This window comes from Dermacentor andersoni, chromosome 11, assembly GCF_023375885.2.
Source record: "Dermacentor andersoni chromosome 11, qqDerAnde1_hic_scaffold, whole genome shotgun sequence".
Lineage (NCBI taxonomy): Eukaryota > Metazoa > Arthropoda > Arachnida > Ixodida > Ixodidae > Dermacentor > Dermacentor andersoni.
The window spans coordinates 110,946,670-110,965,570 of record NC_092824.1 but is presented as its reverse complement, the minus strand read 5'-3'; the positions used below and the strand labels follow the sequence as shown (position 1 = coordinate 110,965,570).

Sequence of the window (18,901 nt, the reverse complement as noted above, 5' to 3'; positions counted from 1 at the left end):
AAAAGTATTTTGCTGTGTACTGTAGACAGCAGTGAGCTTAGTTTCAACGCAAATTATTAAGCTAATTTGTCTGATAACCTTGACAGTCCAAGGACGGTTACCTGGTTTTTGTGGATAGATGTATTTACTTTTAAGTGAACTTCTCATTAAGGTGAACAGCTTTCCAGGGCCCCTTCATGTTTATTGTAACGGCAGCCTATCATATACTCGCACACCAAAAGGAATGATATAGGCACTACTTGATTTATAAGCTCCTCCATTCATAAATTAATGGGAACTCTGCCAGCACTTGAAAGAGTTAGTTCTCTTTGTGCTAAATGATCACTAAGCTTCCTTCATAGAGCAATGAACACATTTTCTCTTTCCTTTCTTCTTAGTTCGTTTTGCAGAAAGTACAGAACCAAATTCCAAGTGTCGTCCGCCGTCCATTCATCAAGCAGTTGCCAATGCAATTGCTGGTTCATCTGTGCCTTGGCGGGATAGCCCTGAACATGGAAATGCCTATGCTCAGGTAGTTTTCTTTTTGTAGTTTGTATTTGTCTTTTTGTTTTTTATGCACTTGACCATTCTTGCAAAGTGTATGTAATTGCAGCTCCAACTGTAAACATTGCTAAATTAATGATGTCATTCGGGTCTTCTTTTTTTTTTAATTGGACTTATTTATTTCCATATTGAAAAAAAAAAAAGTAAGCGTACACTTGTTGGACCTGTAACCAAAGGCTAGTTGGAAGTCCTCTAAACAGCCAGTGCAAGCAGTTCCCCTCTTTCCATTTCTATCAACAAAGGAGGCTACAGGTTTGGAGCTAACAAGCTTTGTTCAGTGCAGGTTGCTGTAGTGTTCAGTTGCATGTCCTTTGCTGCTGCCACTTGTGACAGAAGTTTATTACGCATCCTGGTGTGGTATCCTCATGCTGTGCGCAACCTTCTCTCACAGTTTCTTTGAACGAGTTGTGCTTTTGGTGTAAATCTTGGTGAGAAAGGTGAAAAGGTTGCGTGGCCATTTGTTGTGGTCAGGGCCAGCAGAGCCAGCTGAAGGAAGAGGCCACCAGGCACCTGTTGGTCTGTTTCCTGTGGGTGCTCAAGAATGCCGACCAGCGCACGCTGCGCCAGTGGTGGGCCGACTGGCCTCTTCACCGCCTGCAGCGCCTGCTCGACGTCCTCTACATCTGCGTCTCCTGCTTTGAGTACAAGGTGCGGCCCTGAGTAGCTACTTGCCCATCTGTTATTGTTTGCATCCATTAACAGGAGTAAGCAGCAGCAGCCACGCTTAGTTTGTTCAGGCTGTGCTTGCAGAACAGCATCAACCCCTCTGTTCACTCACTCACTAATCAATGCAAAAGAGCATTCCTTGTGGTTGCAAATTTAAGCAGCAATTCCAAGGAGTCCCGTTTGGTCGTGAGTTTAGCACGGGTGCCACACACCATAATGTAATCATGCTGAGGTTGCTTTAAAAACACGCAAAACATTTTCTATGAGTGCCACTTTCTGTCTTTAGTGTAATGTGTTTCGTAAGATTAAATTTACCAGCAAGGTCACACATGCAGATTTCAAGGATTAAAAATGACAGAACGCAGACATCAGTACAGATTCTGTAACTCTAATGTATTGAGCAATAATTTGTCACAGGTAGCCACAAAACAAAAGGATATTACATTGGCCCAGAGGATAAACTATTAGATCAATAGTGATGACAGTGAGAAACGTCAGGCATGAAAAAGTGCGAAGATGCCCAAAATCCAAGACTTGCCTTATGTGCAGAATGACGAAACACTGACAGTGTATACAACCTTCAGGAGAGAATCCATAGAGGAACTTTTCATTGCTTGCAACATATTCATCTTGGCTATTATTGCACTTTTTTAAAACATTCTTGGGGAGAGTCACTACTGCTCAGAATCACCTATAAAGAAAAAAAAAACAAGTATGTTGGAATATGGTAGGCACTTCTATGCTGTAAAAAGAAAACTGAGCATGTATCGCAGTGTGGTTGTTGATGTTGTTCCATTTTTGTGCTCAGGGAAAGAAGACAATGCGCAAGTTTGCCCAGCAGACACTGAGGAAGACATCGGACATCAAATCCAAGCTAGAAGATGCCATCCTGGGCCACTCTAGTGCACGCAGTGAGATGATGATGCGACGCCGTGGAAACAATGCTGGTGTGGTTGGAGGAGGTAATGCCCTAGTGACACGACCAGAATTTTGCATTGTCTAGCAGGCCGCTCTCAGCCGGATCAAGGCTATTAGTGGAGAGAAATTTAAAGAAGGAAATTCTAGCCTATGGGGCAACTTTATGGACCAAGATTGATTCATTACTCCATGAAGAGTAAATAGTCATGCTGTATCAAAATGAAAAAGTGAGTGAAAAGAAAAATTGTTTGAAGTTTTTCTTCAGTCGTTTTTGCTAACAAAACAGCTCCTCATAATATGGAGTGTCCGTTCTTCAGCAAGAATTTTCACATTAATGATGAGTGGTATCATCTTTACCAGTTGACCGCCTGTTCTGTTTTTATTTTGTCTTTTGCTTCTTTCTTCATACTGTTGATCAAGTGATTGGAGCTGCGTTTTCTGCTTTCTAATGATTCTAGGGAATGATGTTAGACAGTGGCTTGCACTTAAAGGCCAGCTGCAACAAAATTTCGCTTTAGCTAAAGTTGTTATAAATGAGTATGGTATGTACCACTAACGCAATCTTGGCAATCACAGGGCTGGTAACTGCATAGTTTTCTTGTTAGAAGCCTTTAAACAGCGCCTAAGCAGGCTATGTGTATACCTGGTGGTTTTTTGCTGTCATGTAAGCCCAACACACCGCTTCCGAGATTTTTCAGTACGCCGCAGGCAGCTGTAGGCACTGCCTTATCTCCAAGGTCATGCCGAAGAGCTTTGTGCTCTAGGTCAAGTGTCACTTCCAGCAAGCGGTAATGGCAGCATTATTTTTTAAAATTTTAGTATCACCAAGCAACTATCTTTGCGAGCTTTCCATGATGCTCCCGCGCATATTTCAAACTTCAAATTTTCCATGGAGGCTCCTCTATATCTATGCTATCGTAAACTAGGCTTTTTACATGACCTAGTTGCAGTTGGACTTTAGTAAAATTGTTCTTCTCCTAACCTCCTATCCTTCAACTGACGGACTCACTGGCTTCTTTTTGTTGCCTCTTCAGAACGTAGTGGCACACCACAGACACCAGCACAGGGTGACCGGCTGAGGTGGCGCAAGGACCTAACACAGTGGCGTCACGGCTCAGAAAATTACGACAGGTGCAGCGCATCTTGCATACTCAGCGTCACTGAGGCTCATGCTGTAACACTGGGGCTAATGATGGCATTTATAAATCCATGCTTCATTTTAAAGGTGTTTCTAGCATGATGCTTATGCTCTGCTAACCCTATGCTAACCTTTACTTCTAGACCGAAGGTTGAAGTTGAAATGGAGGCCCACATTGAAGGGAACCTGTCCACTGAAGCGACAGCAACAATCCTTGATGTGCTTGAACTGATCATACAGGTGCAGTAAAACTAATTACCACTCTCGAGTGACATTGCTTTCTTCTTGCATGTTATGGTGGCTTTTTCATATAGTACTCCTGTTACCTACGGAAGTTCGAAACTACTTGTTATAAGCAGGAGCTCCGATACCTTTCTACATGATTTGACATTTCAAAAGTGACGCAAAAGCCTTGTAACTAATGGCTGTACAATATCACTGTGCACTTGTATGCCAGCACAAAGCTTTAAAGGCTTTTATTCATTGACCTACTTGAGTTCTGTCGTGATTGCAACACTTCCTGTGCATTCATGGCCACATTCAAGTGTTCATAAGCTGGCTCCTTTTATTTATTAGTACTATTTACATTGCTCGAGTGTGAAGAAAAGCACTCTGAGCTAAGAATGACCTTGCTGCTTCACAGGTGGTATCTCAGTCGGATGCACAACAAAGTGTGCTAGGCACCGTGCTGCGTGTCCTGTTGCATGCCCTGGACTGCAACCAGAGCACTCTGGTGCTTCAGAACCTGTTTGCTACACAACGATCACTTGTCTTCAAGGTGTGTGTGGCCTCTTTGATTGTTGCTAGCTGCCTTTCTTGCACATGTCAGTGCTCCAGTATAAAAAAAAAAAAAGAGCATATCTCTGCTTGGAAGCTCGGCCCTGCTATGCAGTTGTGATTATCACATATTAAAATTACAGCTTGGAATACTGGATATGGGCGTGTCTCAAAAAGCGAAGCTCCACAAGTAAAGGGTGACCCTGTATTGCATGCTGTTCTTTTCTGTTTTCCTTTGTATAGGAAAGGCAAGAAAAGAGAACCTGTTATTAAAGCACAATCATGCAGAATTGTGTGTGGAGCTTGCGCCCCTTCATCTCATTTCAGTCATGTCTCATGCTATGTGGGATTTGGTATCTTTAAGGAGGTACAGTGCGGTCCTCTGTTAATGAAAACACTCTTAATTGGTGGCTCTCACTTTGCTGTCACTGTAGCTGGCTAGTGGCATATGAAGCTGTGTCCATGCACTGCACAGTTGAGCAGAAAGGTGCCAGCGCCACGAACCATTAGTCACCATCCTGCATAGCTGGGCAATTGTATACGGCAGCTGTATACATTTGTCAGAGAGGAAAATTTACACGTGCTCTAAACTCATGCATTCCTTTTAACAGTGGACCACATTGTACATTCTAATAACATTAGGGGAAAGACTGAAAGGACAGGCATCATGAAATGTGATAGTGTCAGGTTTGGTGAAGCAGCGCACCAAGTGAGCCCCCATTTCTTTGCAGTTTCCTGAGCTTCTGTTTGAGGAAGAGACGGAGCAGTGTGCCGACCTATGCCTGCTTCTCCTGCGGCATTGCAGCTCCTGCATCAGCAGCGTGCGATCCCAGGCCTCCGCCTCACTCTACCTCCTGATGCGCCAGAACTTTGAGATTGGAAATGTTAGTAGCGCCGTCTTTTATCTCTGCTTCCCTCTGCAGGTTTTTGATTTGTTTCTTTGTGACAGAAAGTGAATGCATTTAACCTTTTCAGTGCTGAGAAAAAGGACCAGAAGGCTTTTGGGAAAAAAAAGTCTTGAATACTTTTATTTCTAGCGTCCCTAAATATATATATATATATATATATATATATATATATATATATATACATATATATATATATATATATATATATATATATATATATATATATATATATATATATATATATATATATATATATATATATATATATATATATATATATATATATATATATACAGTCGAACCCGACTATATTGAACCCGTTTACATCGAATTATTCTATATATCGAACAATTTCTGGTCACGGTATAGTTACAACGAGTATATATAGCAAAAATTACGCTTACATCGAACAAATATTGCAGTGACTCCCGATATATCGAACGTCAAGCGGCGGAAAAGTGCCCCCAGAAGTTGGCTTTCCCTCGCGGTAGCGGGGAAACCCGGCGGCGCGGCTCCATCCAACCGCTCTCCCTACCGTGACCGCACTGCCTCGGGCTGTTCGGGCGAGCCGTCGACACTCCCCCTGTCGCGCATAGTGGAGTCTATTAGGCCACATCCTCCCTCTTTCTCTATCATCTTTCACCTGCCACCCCCTCTCCCCTGAAGACGCTTCGCCGTGCTCCCTCACGGGTTGCAGAATCAAGCGTCCTTCCTTTCTTTAGATCACTATCTAGCGACACTCCCCAGCAAAAAATGATCCTGGCCCGCCTACAGCGCTTGCTCAGACAGCCAATCAGAGGCTCTTGTGCTCTCTTCGTGCAAGATGGCGAAAGTGCGAGTTCTCTGGCTGCTTCTCTGGTTTATCGTGTTTGCGCCTTGTGGGCCTTCTCCCGCAGTGTTGCCGTGATGATGCGGCAGAATTCGCCTTTTGTCGTGAAGCTCGAAATCATAAATCGCGTCGAACGCGATGAGAAGTTGGATGTCCCCGCAGCGTGCAAGATTCCGAGGAGCACTCTCGGCACGATTAGGGCTAAAGTGGCCAGACTCGCAACCCGGTTCCCATGGCGCCCGACGCGTACGCACGGCCGTGTACGAGGGGTTCTTCATACGTGCCGGTTTCCGCGTGCTCGGTGAGGACTGTAAATTCTGATTAATGCGACGAAGCCGTTGCCGGTGTTGCCGAAGTTTGGAGCGAGCTGTCAAAATTTTCGGGACATTCGAATCAACAGTGGACGAGTTTGTGAGTGCAGATGATGGTGTCGCGACCACGGTAGAGCCCGGAAACGAAGACTACATCGCCGACATCGTACCGAGCACAAATGAAAGTAGGCACATTGAGGAAAGCAACTACAATCCTTTGCCCACATCCTCCGAAGTGATTGGTGCACTCGCATTAGTCCGGCGCTTCTGCGCGAATGCGGAAGGTTGCGGCCTCAGCTGCTCAGACTCCTGTACAACGTGGGGAAGTGCGTGCGTCGCAGGCAGCGAAATTGCCCAAGCAGACGAAAATGCAGGACTAATTTATGCCAAACTAAACTAGTTTCGTTAATAAAGTGATTTTATAAATGACATGTGCTCAAATGGTGTCAAAATTAACAAATCTAAATTTTTTGTTTTGCTTATGATAGTCTGTAATGTCGTTACGCTTCTTTGTCTTGAAGTGTGACTCTACCAGCACATGGCAAATAGAACCGGTATGTTGAAATTCTGCCTCAGTGCGACATGACACGAAACAAGCGGCAACAGATTACTTAATGGACGAAAGTAGCATAGGCCACTAAACGATAAAAATAAAGCACTTTCGCACCTAGTGAAACAGTAGTGCTGTCTCCTGAATTTCTTGGTGTTTTCACACTTTAGTAACTGCTGTGCATGTGACGAGACTTCAGTGGGGGTCGAATTAACCAAGGCGGCATGCTTTTGCATTCAAACTAAATGAGTTTTCCTTCCATATTAATGTATGATTTCTCGCTGGTACTTTCCAGTGAGTTCGAATTAACCGTGGCTGAATTAACGGCAGTCAGCTGTAGTGAAAATTCTCCCACTAGAGCAGTTTGCTTGGCTACTGTCCATGGCTCTGTAAAAGCACACAGTGCAAGTTTCATCATGGTATACATTTTGTTGGTACATTCCTGGGCACAGCTTATTCGAAATAAAGCTCTACCACCTCAAAGGCAAGTCCATTCCTAACATGAAAAAAAAAAGGGTGTGTTTGGAGCTCTTGCACATTTATAATTTGCATTAAGTGCGATAGGCCTTTACCTACATGAGCATGGATGAAGTTCATGTTACCACGTCATGTCGTGTCATGTCATGCTCATCAAAAATTAAATGTACTTCATTCTAGCTGCCAGAAGAACTTCTGAAAGTGCTTGTTTTTTTCCTTAGTTTTTTTGAATGTAAGTGAATATAACAGTGCTGTCTGATGAGGGCACCATTCATTGCAGGATGGGGAGTGGCGCGAAGGGGTAGCTGGTGTAGCCATGGTTTATTTAGGCTGGCCAGCCATGATGCAGCAGGATCTCAGGAGCAGCCGAGGTTGAGTGTGCTAGCGTATTCTGCTCTCATGCTACCTGCATGTGAACCCATCTTCTTCGTTGCCTGCTTTGAAGGCGACAGTTGCGCCGCTACAGGGTCCCCCTCCTAGTGCGAAACGCGATTGAAATAAAGTTGAATGGTAAAATCCAGGTAGAGTGTGCAGATGGTGTCGTTGGTAGTGCCAGGTTCATGTAATCCGAGAAAGATGTACTAGGCAGCACCGGCAGCGTAGGTCGTGAGTGAGGTGCAGCCACAGTGATGCCGCAGTGCGAAATCGCGACCTGCCGCAGCTTCTTGTAGATGACCAGGCCTGCGCAAGTCGGAGCTCCAAAAGTAAACTGCCTGGCAGTTCGGGACTTGCGTGGAGATAGCGCAAGTGTTAATCGTTCACGATGTAGATGTACAAGTGATGCTCGAGCTGAAAAAAACAGATGTCAGAACTGCTTCTGTAAAACTTCAGTTGGCCATGTATCTGCAGAAGGTGTGAGCACAGAACGTGGGAAGGCTCGCCTGCTGCTGCTTACGCTGAAATCTCGAATGCCAATAGCATCAGGGTTGCGGTGGTGGCTGAATGAATCGTCAAGGTTGTGCTTGTGGCGTCGCAGTGCCTGCGAATGCGAAATTTGTGCCTAGTGGAGCCAGCGGGAGACCCTCTGAATTGATGATGAGTGAGGTGCCCCTGAATGGAAAGTGGACAGCTTGCGAGAACTTCCAAGGAAGGAGAGTGGCGGGCCATAAAAAGCACAGCTGCCTTTGAGCAGGGAAGGATGCTTGGACCGGCGCGTGTTGACGATTGGCACGGGTGGTCGCAGGCGATGTGGGACGGCAAGACGTGGAATGACACGATGGTTCAGATGGCAAGAGCTGTTGTGACGATGCACCAGCTGGAGGAGACAGCACTGGAGGTGATGTAGTGAGCAAGGACGGCTGCCTACAAGTCCTTGTAGAAGTCAGGACTTGGGGTTTGCCACTGGAGTCTGGAATGCAAGCGGAACCTGGAACCTTGTTGAGAAGGAAGTGGCTGTCCAGCTGGATGAACCAGATGTCTAGGATGTTAGTGTAGAATTCCAGAACACCCTACAACCGCAGGACGTCTGCTGAACTGCGTGAGGCCACGTCACTCGCTTTGGTAGAGTTGGTGCACTGACGCTGGCATGACTGGGCTCTGTCGTCCAGGTCACCAATTTGTGGGTTGACGCTGGCAAGGCTGGGCTCGGTCATCCGGGTCACCAATTGGTGGGTTGACGCTAGCATGGCTGGGATCGGTCGTCCGGGTCACCAATTTGTGCGTTGACGCTGGCATGGCTGGGCTTGGTCATCTGGGTCATCAATTTGTGCATTGACACTGGCATGGCTGGGCTCGGTCGTCCAGGCCACCAATTTGTCAGTTGACGCTGGCATGGATGGGCTCCGGTCGTTCGGGTCACCAATTTGTGGGTTGACGCTGGCATGGCTGGGCTTGGTCGTCCGGGTCACCAATTTATGGGAGGCGGTGCGAGGAGGTAGCCGCGGTAGCCACGATTTATTTAGGCCGGCCAGCCATGGTGGAGTGGGAATAAGTCTGTGTCATCAATTGGCCCGGTGTCGACTGCTCCAAGATCCCACTGCATCATGGCTGGCCGGCCTAAATAAACCGTAGCTACAGCGGCTACCTCTCTGCTCCACCCCCTACAAGGATGAGCGACTCTGTTTTCATGCAGCTAGAAACATGAAAATGTGATGCCTGCTGCTCAAGTTGTATTATGAAACATTTACACAAAGGTGGTGGTGCCGTGTAAAGACTACTGTAGGGCCTCCACTGTTGCTGATGATGGACCAATCTTGAGCTCCGTGGGACATGCGGAATTTCTTTGAATTGCCCAAGGGCTGGTAAAAGGCCCATTTGAAGTGCCCATCAGACTGCACCTTCTTTCATTTCACTTGAATTCCCATTCATAACTAGGTGCTGTGTATCGTCTATATTGCTAGTATAGTCAATTTTCATTATCTTGACATTTTTCCTGCCTTTTAATTTTACCACATTGAATAGTTCCTAAAGGCATCCTTGCTTTTTGAAGACTTCCAGATTAACTTTCGGATTATTTGAACCAAAATTAGTTTGCTGACACTGAATTCATGGAAATTAACAAATATTCATACCAATTTCTTAGTATTATCAATGCTGGCAAAGGATGATGCTGATGCTGCTATAGTATTAGCAGCAGTCAAAGCAATTCAGTAACGAGAAGCTAAACCTTTTGGCCTCGAGTTTGGATAGAGGGGACAGAGAGAAAGCAACGAGATGACACTGTTTGTGTGACAAGCCTTTGTGATTTGCTGTGTTGTTTGACACTTCACAAATCGCCCTGCATATGTCGTCAGAGCTTCACCCTCACATCGTAAGTTCCAGAAAAACTTACTGGCATGCAGTGCGGCGTTCAGAATGCAGTTGCCGTTATATGCTGGTCCTAGAGGCAAGTCGCAGTGCCACAGGGATGTCCACATAAGCAAGCAATTCCGAAAATGCAAGCATCTGAAAAATCTCTCAGCAACTGTGTTTGACATTTTTGCTATCGGATTACATATTTCAAGCCACATGCTCACAAATTTGCTTCTCAAAGCCAGCAGCATGTTGGTTTGCACATTTTCCGTTTCGTTATACAGTTGAACCTCACAATAACAAAATCGGCGGGTAACGCAAAAAAAAATTCGCTTTCGTGAGAATTTCGTTGTTGCAAAAAGATACAGCAGAGATAGGTAATGCATTGCAGAAGAAACCCTTACCGTCAAAGTTCGGTTAGCCTACTTTGCAAACTTTACTCGAGGATATAGAACCGCATTGCCGACAGTACAAAGTGCGCCGCATGTGTCGACCAGCAGTGGCAGCACTACCGTAGCGCAGTATTCTCGTTCAATAGCTTTTGAAGATGCGATCACTATTGCGAGATTTCGCGTCGCTCGGCACTAGGAGCAACAGCGCATGCAGCAGCATTTCTGCAGCGCATGCTGTTGCGTGTAGGCGCCGATGCGTCCGGTGCCGAGTGCAAAAGTGATCGCATCTCGTGTACCCGAAGGCAAACTATCGAGATAATGGCCTTTTCTCGCAAATCAACAGATGGCACTGAATCCGCACGCGATGCCTGTCGGGTGGCACCAAAACTAGCGTTTTTGAAGCAAGGGATGCGTATTTCTGGACGATCGTTCAATCAAAGCCTGATTCGTGACGCTCCATATGCTGCGACCACCATCTCAAGCGCCGCAAACGATTCCATGTAGGTGGGACGTGGATTTCCTTGTTTTTTCTGCATTTTTCTCACCGAGGTGCACATTACGCAGCGCACTGCCGCAATCGGCGATTGTTCTTTGAGACGCACATTCAGTTTGCGTTCAGTTATGCCTCACGCGATTGGCCTAGGCCTCGCCAAATCGTCCGCCGTGGGGAACGCAAACTGAATGCGCGTTTCTAACGTCAATCTACATCTTGCCTATAGTAGGTGTGCAAAAACCGTCGTCACATGTCGGTAGCAACATGCGTGCCGCTTCAAACGGGCGATCAACAAACAAGATGGCGGCCATGACGTGTTTCCAGTGCATTGACCGCTTCCAGTGCTTGGTTGTTTTTGTGAAAAAAAATAGCGGCACCCACACAAGTGTAATGTGGTGGTATTTTGCGCAATTTTAGTGCAAAACAATCACATTTGAGTACATTTCAGAGCCTTCTAGCCTTACGCGAGTAGATAATATGCGGAGTTGTGTTCAAGCAAATTTCGTTGATGCGGGATTACAGTACAGCGACATTTCGTTGCCGAGAGGTACGAAATGTATTGAATCCTATGGCCGTTCACCGGGGATATGAAAATGTTTCGTTGTCGCGAGAATTTCGTTCTTGCGAGATTTCGTTATCGCGGATTTGGACTGTAGTAGTTACTAAAATAAAAGCATGGCCGGCCATATTTTTTATTTACCTCATTATACTATTTGTGTTCGTTATATTTAAGTTCAGCTGTATGGCACGGCACCTGTGAAGCTTGTAACATGAAAGGGGGATTAAGAAAGAGCCATCGGCTGAGGCTGCTGTGGTCTCTGATACGATCCCCCGATATAATGATGTGGCACAGGCGGTCAGGGTTTCTCATTGAGACATTGAGGCAACTTTATTACCTGGCCACACATTTACTCCGTCTACTCGATTTTAATGCGCACTTCTTTTCACAAATATTTAGTACTATAAAGATGACATGCACATTAAGATATAGTATGATACCAAAACTGCAATAGTAACAAGCTACCATCATTGGCATTCAAAATTGCTGCAGTTCAGTCCAATTCGCACGTTGGCTGCAGCCATAGGAGCTGTGATAGCTGGTAAACAGTTTGTGCTCCTCCATAAGATTGTTTGGTTGTCATCGTGGGCTATCCATTCAACAAAAGCGGTATCTCAAATGTCATGAAGATAGAAAGCCATGAGCTGTTAATAATGATGAGTTTTTCAACAATAATTATGTCCACTGTGCCTCGGATGCAGTTAATTTTCTTTTTTTCAAGTGTGAAAAAATTACTGCTGTTTCTTGTTATGTATTCAGCAAAGATGATCTCGTGCAAGTAACCGCGTTTTCACCTTTCGTTTATTTATTTCTTATGTTATTTCTTTTCTTTGTGTGTGTGTGTGTGTGTGTTTCATAATGACCATTCTGTCATTTTGAATGGTACATTCAACAATTTTGCCAGTAACACAGCCTACCACAATAGCCGAACGTCGGTGGGATGAGGAAAGGCACAACTTGCCGCATTAAAAATGCGCGTAATGTGTGCGCCAGTGATTCAAATTTACGTCGGCCAATAGGAGCACTTCCTGTCTGCATGTGGCAGCTTTGACAAATTGTGATGCCATTTTGTTTTTCTTTTTGCCTGCCTTCTTTTGCTTGTAGTTTTACATGACAAAATACTCTTGTGGCAGTCTGAAGGTCCAGTCTCTCCCCTTTATGACATTACTAAGATGGAGATGTTGCATCAATGCAAAACTGCACAATTTGTTGTGCAATGTCACCTCTTAAGCTTTGTGTTATCAGTGCGGATAAAGGATGCTGCTGCTACGGTATGGGCAGCAGTCAAAGCGGTTGAATAACAAGACACTAGAACTCTGGCTTGGGGTTTGGATAGAGGTGATAGAGAAAAGCAACAAGGTGACACTGTTTGTGTGAGAAGCATTTGTCATTTGCTGATGCATTTGACACTTCACAAGTTTTCTTGCTCATATATCCAGAAACTCCACCCAAGTTTCGCGACAAGTTTCAATGGTTGGTCTAGCATGGCTAATGCACTTGTGTACTACCTGTCACCAATTCTTTCTTTTTATGCATGAATGAAATAAAATAAAATTTTATGTTTAAGCTCACGAACCTTCTTCGGAGTAATGATACCTCTTTACATAACTCACCTTCCTCAAGTTAGTAGGAGTTGACATCATTCACAGATGTTCAGTGTTATTTTCTAGCACATATGCAAAGTTGATTTCTCTTCTTCTGGCAAAAAAAGGGACAGCTGACATTTTTGGTAGGCATTTCTTTTAAGTTCGCTTGGGAAATCTTTAAGAAGAAAAACGTGCTGGCTATAGGTCTGTTCCTGTAGCGGATGTTAAAAAGTAACACATTGTTTGTAGTCTCACTATTGTCTCTAACGTACTGTGTTATGATGCTACTGTCACTATATTAAATAAAACAGGGACAAGAAAGTGCACAAAACCGGTGCTTTACCCATCTTATATGCGCTCATTTTTTGTTTACAAGCATGCACCAACTTGCACAGCAGAGCTTTTTGCCAAGACTAGAATTTTAAGGGCTACTGGAATTAGTGACTTTATGTACAACTGTTACGTAAATAACACTCTCTTATCACTGTGCCATGCAGAACTTTGCAAGAGTCAAGATGCAAGTGACAATGTCACTGAGCTCACTTGTTGGGACAAGCCAGACATTCAACGAGGAATTTCTGCGCAAGTCACTCAAGACTATCCTAGTCTATGCCGAAGAAGATGTGGAACTCCAGGAGACTACATTCCCAGAGCAGGTTGGTTGACTGTGCGAGAGCCTGGTGAAGGAGCTGTTCACCACTTCTCACGTCTTAGCGACCCTACACTGCTGCACATGAACGGCCACTGGATGTTGGCATCAGTGGACATCTGAAACTGTGGTGCCATTTAACATCCAATTGGTGAATGGCTGCCGTTGCCTCTAAGATTACAGTGCATACCTTTGCACCTTTTTCCGCTGTTGCTTGCACTCATATGACGTACAAGAGGCTTCACACAAGACAACAGGAACCAGCGCCAACACAAATTAAAACTTTGTATCGCAGTATAAGCCACAAGTAGCATATAAAGCAGTTGCAGTTGGAGCAGCTGGGAAACATAAAAGTATAATAAACCTGTTGTTGTCCTAGTGTAACCAGAGCACAGGACATGAGCTTTGATAATGAAGTACAGATTCACCAGAGCTAAGAGGATACATATTGACAGTCATCACTTATATATAGCAGTGTGGTAAGGAACAGGATCGAAAGCCAAAGACACAACATGGAGTGGTTTGTGCCATGTCTATATTCTTCTATCTTTGTATTAAGAATGAGGCAACACTGAGCAATGTCATGCCAACTTAATATGCAGAGATATTTCTATAGATGTGTGTCTGCTAGCTTAGGCTTTGACTAGAAACATTACTGGTGCAGTTTGCGGAGAACCAGCAGTCAAGTGATGAGTGCTCAATCATTCCTGTATGCTTCATCGCCTTAGTCTGGTGAAAAAAAAAAAATCAGCGGGTCCACTGTTATCAGTCACATCAGCTACATTTTATTGAAAAACTCAGGTTCGGGACCTGGTGTTCAATCTGCACATGATACTGTCGGACACGGTGAAGATGAAGGAGTTTCAGGAAGACCCCGAGATGCTGCTTGACCTTATGTACCGCATCGCGAAAGGCTACCAGAACTCGCCCGACCTCCGACTCACCTGGCTTGCAAACATGGCACAGAAGCACACTGAGGCATGTAGTTTGCTTTCTTTTCTTTTTATTTTAGCTAGCTATGAAAAGGTTTGTTCCTAAGGCACTAGGTACAGGTGAACCTTGTTATTGGCCGCGAGATAGAGCACTGTCACTGCCTGGCATACACTGGCTGAGTCATGCATAGTGTGGATGGCGTGCTGCATCGCCTGCTAGCTACTACGCATTTGCATGTGCGTGTATGGCGTGCGTATTCTCAAAATGCTGTTTCCTGTGGTTGTAGCGCCATCGTAAGTGCTGGTACACATTCTTTTGACGATGTGCAGTTACATTTGACCTTCCACTGCACTTTTCGTGCTGTGAAAAGATCAGTAACTGTACGTATTGAGCTTGCGATATGTGACCATTGCGCCCTCCTTTTGCCAAGATCATTTAAATTTTGTTGCTTTATTGTGTTTCGAGAACATCAGAAAAGGCATTTTGTATTGTTCCAAGCAAATGAATTGGTTGCAGCGAGGCATGAGTGCAGAAGTTTAGTGACGTTTTTCTGTGCTCTATTGGTGATTCTTCAATCTTTGTGATATCGCGAAACATGAAGTGACGTGAAGATCACTCAGCAATAGAAAAAAGTATATTAAAGTATCTTGCATACTCAAATTGTATCATGGGGTACACTTCATCTTAGGCTTATAATTGCGCGACTTTTGCTTAGTGGTTACATGAACAACCTTCTGTCGTCTGTCGGCAAACTTGAGGTTGGGAGCCCAATGATAACAAGAAAGACAATAGGACAAGTGGTTAGACAACAGAGCACTTATCCTGTCATCTTCCACGTCTCCATACTTATTTTTTTTTGTGCTGGATTTTTCTGTTCATGACTGTGACTAGTTCTTTCTGCTATATATACTGTCATGTTACTCATTGCTTGTTTTTATTTGTTGAAAATCACTGTGTTTATAAACAGTACACAGAAAACACTTTTGAGGCAGTGTTGTCTTCAAACACAAATGATGGTAACATGTGATTGTAAAGCTGCATTCAAATACAAGAATTTGTTGCAGTAAGCATTGTTAAATAGGATGAGTTGCTTACAGCAAGAAGTATATGAACATGTGGTAGTTGTAATATACTCTAAAATGCATGACATGTTAGTGAAAGAGTGTTACAGGGCTTCACACTAGCCTTAACCACAGAGTAGCGTTTAATCTCATCTTCATTTTTGTCCCACAGAGGGGTAACCACACTGAGGCAGCACACTGCCTCGTTCACTCAGCAGCTTTAGTAGCTGAGTACCTGCACATGCTGGAGTACAAGCCGCACCTGCCCATAGGATGTGTTTCCTTCGAGGTGCGTGGCAGCCTATTCTTCGCTCTTTCTTTGTCATGAATTGCCTTTCCTGCACACTTGCACTTTCATCACAGCTGCTCGTGGAAGAAAGGTCTTTGCCACGAGGTTCAGTGATTGGTTTTTAACCTCCCAAAGCTGCCGTAGCCTTCTATAAATACGCTGTAATAGAGGGCTTCAGTTTAGTTTCGGCCTCCAGGGCATTAACTTTATGTAATCAATGTAATAAAAAAGAAAGTTGATTTCAAAGCTTGATGGGACATGTTTGTGCTCCGAAGCACAGAATTTCATCACTGGTGACAAAACCCAGCTACAACAGTGCACTAAAAGGAACTCTGGAAAGGAAGGTTATGCGAGTGGAACTGATCAAGTATCATGGGTCTTGCATGTATTGATGCTCGTGCCATGACATGAGTGGCAAAGCAGCAGAATAATAGTTGCATGGACCAGAGGTGTTGCATGGTTCCTTCGGACAGTTTGCCAGTCATTGTGTGCATGCAACACATTATGCAACAGTTTTCGTAAGGAGTGGCTCATAAAGAGCTTAATGGGATGTGGGACAACTAGCTTCATTGAGGGTAACATTACCAGATTGATAAGATATGGAAGAAGAAGATGTATGAAGCTGCAAAGAGTGCTTGATACTTAAAACCTGCATAGCATATTGACCGCTAATAAAGACAAAGACAGGGGAAGATAACACAAAACAATGACACGAGCGGTAATATGATATGCACTAAACACCAACTAGGCCAAACTCAAGTTCTTCTGAAACATAATACCTCATTCCACTAATCATGCACTGTGAAATATAGACTCGGCCAGAAGTAAAATGCCATGTTAGTGAGAGGCACTCACTTGCATTGTCTGCTTGATTTCTGATCTTTCAGTGGCACAGCTGGTATTAATGAATGAATAAATGAATTAATAAAATTTTTATTTAGAGAGGGAATGGCTCTATAGCCTGAGTAGGGTATGGGGGTTGTTGGGTGAGGTTTATGAAGTAGTCTCGCTAAACTTGCTGAAGTCCAGTCAGGTCAGTCTGATAATGTTAGTCCTTGTGTCGAATTCCCATATTGACATCAGACAACGTTTCTGCATTTCCAGAAGGAGATTAGGCAGCGGGGAAATCCACTCTTCGTATCTGGTGTCCCACATATAAATAACCTGGTAGTTCGTGTAGTGTTGATCAATCACTTAGGGATGTCAACTACAGCAACTACAGTGATCGAGCCCCGTTTTAAGCTATAGTTCATCTCAAGTAATATTTTAGATAGAATCATTAACCTGACATTTACTTTGACCAGGAGCTGTTTTCCTGACTGTGAACATATGGCAGGGTGTCAGTTGACAATCTCCTGTCTTCATTTTCTGTTCTTTTGTTGTTTCCAGAATGTGTCTCAAAACATCCTGGAAGAGAGTGCAGTGTCTGACGACGTGTTGTCCCCAGACGAAGAAGGCATATGCACTGGGAAATACTTTACTGAGAATGGGCTTGTCGGTCTGCTGGAGCAGGCAGCCAACTCGTTTTCCTTGGTGAGTTTGCATAGTGTTCGTAGCGAGGGGAGCAATGTAAAAGGAAGTAGCGTGCTAAGGTAATGCCAGCTGTAGCATAGAAGTGAAGAATTAAAAAGGTAAGTTAAAAAGGTAAGTGCTGAAGGTACCTGAAGGCACCTTCTGCAGATCTGTGAACTATCAGAGTAGTGCAACAGTTCTAGTAATTGTTACTTTTACATTTTTACATATAATACAATGAGAGGTGTGCTGAGTCATCCACAGCATCTTGGTTGCAGAAAATTAATTGTATCGCCTCACAAGATTTTTGTCAGACATAATATATAGAGTTCGTTCTGTAGAGTGTCCTACAGCCTTCACAGTTACTGCTTTGTTTATTTCAGGCTGGTATGTACGAAGCAACAAACGAGGTGTACAAGATCCTGATACCCATTGCTGAGGCGCAACGAGACTACAAGAAGCTTGCCAACATTCATAACAAGCTTCATGAAGCTTTCACCAAAGTTGACCAGCAGGCAAGTGAAAAGCATGGTGACTGCTGTAGCTGTCATTGCTGCACAGCCTGCATTTCAACTACTTCCACTCTGAACGTGGGAAGTGTGTAACAGTGCATCATAGTAGAAACCCTACTTCAGTGTGTTGCGTGACTTCATGGCATTCCTATTTCATGCCTGATAAAATCAGTAGACAAAGGCAAATTGGCATTACTACAAATCCTACATTGCCTCTGTAAATATTTTTGCTAAATTTCTGGTACTTCGTTGATTGTTAAAGTTGGAGGGTTATCTTGTAGATAATGTTACGAGCTTAAGTGGTAATACTCATGAGTAAAATCTAATTTATTTTATGTGATCTGTTATTTGTTTTGTGTGGTATCTGTGATGTTTATGCGAGTTTTATGCATTGTTCTAGTGTACTGGTCGTAATCAAAAAGGACTCACCTGTCAAAAGCAGTTGAAAAGAATTTGGTAACCTTTTTGCTACATGAGATTCATGAGATGACATAGTTGAATAGTGAGGCCATTCTATGATTAGTTTGGAAGGTGTTTCACTGGCCCCTTTAAGATCAGCTTTTTTTAAAAGAAATCGAAGGTGGCCTTTATTTTAATATGATTTTCAAAGTTTTAATTTTTTGCCTGACTGCATGTATATGGGTGGGGCTGCACATTGGTGTGGATGCTCTTTACATTGAGTCAATATATTAGGAGTGCTCATAGGCTGCAAAGGGAGTCCATCTTTCTTTTTCTCAATTGAAGTGGCCCCTGTAGTGCATGTTGACAAATATTTTGGTACACATGACGTCAAAAAACCTGTACCACTAGATGTTGTTTGTTATAAGTGTATTCAACAAGCACACTTTGTGCGTGGCTAGATTTCTTACAGTGACACCATTACTGTTTGGCAAATTTGTGCCATTGTGGCTTCCTGTGCCAATACTTCACAAGGCAGTCGATGTCTGTTGCGAGCATGGCAAGCGGCACAAACTAATACACTGTGTACAAATCTGCTTCCTCCTAGTGAGTCCTGTGGTAGCCTTGTAAGCTTAGAGCCTTGGTAGGGTGCGTGAGCACTTTCCTTTA

At 44.0% G+C, this 18,901-nt stretch overlaps 1 protein-coding gene across 2 annotated transcripts in view; it reads left to right on the top strand.

Annotated features, from left to right (window-relative positions):
• Positions 1-18,901, top strand: part of Zir (dedicator of cytokinesis) — a 74,886-nt gene that overhangs the window by 49,726 nt on the left and 6,259 nt on the right. For both annotated transcript variants that reach the window (XM_050186339.2, XM_050186338.2), the window contains 12 exons: positions 378-511; positions 1,015-1,191; positions 2,018-2,171; positions 3,162-3,258; positions 3,409-3,505; positions 3,909-4,043; positions 4,774-4,926; positions 13,375-13,533; positions 14,328-14,504; positions 15,693-15,809; positions 17,199-17,342; positions 17,705-17,836. In XM_050186339.2, coding sequence (XP_050042296.1) covers positions 378-511; positions 1,015-1,191; positions 2,018-2,171; positions 3,162-3,258; positions 3,409-3,505; positions 3,909-4,043; positions 4,774-4,926; positions 13,375-13,533; positions 14,328-14,504; positions 15,693-15,809; positions 17,199-17,342; positions 17,705-17,836 — 1,676 coding nt within the window. The remainder of the gene's footprint in view (positions 1-377; positions 512-1,014; positions 1,192-2,017; positions 2,172-3,161; positions 3,259-3,408; positions 3,506-3,908; positions 4,044-4,773; positions 4,927-13,374; positions 13,534-14,327; positions 14,505-15,692; positions 15,810-17,198; positions 17,343-17,704; positions 17,837-18,901) is intronic.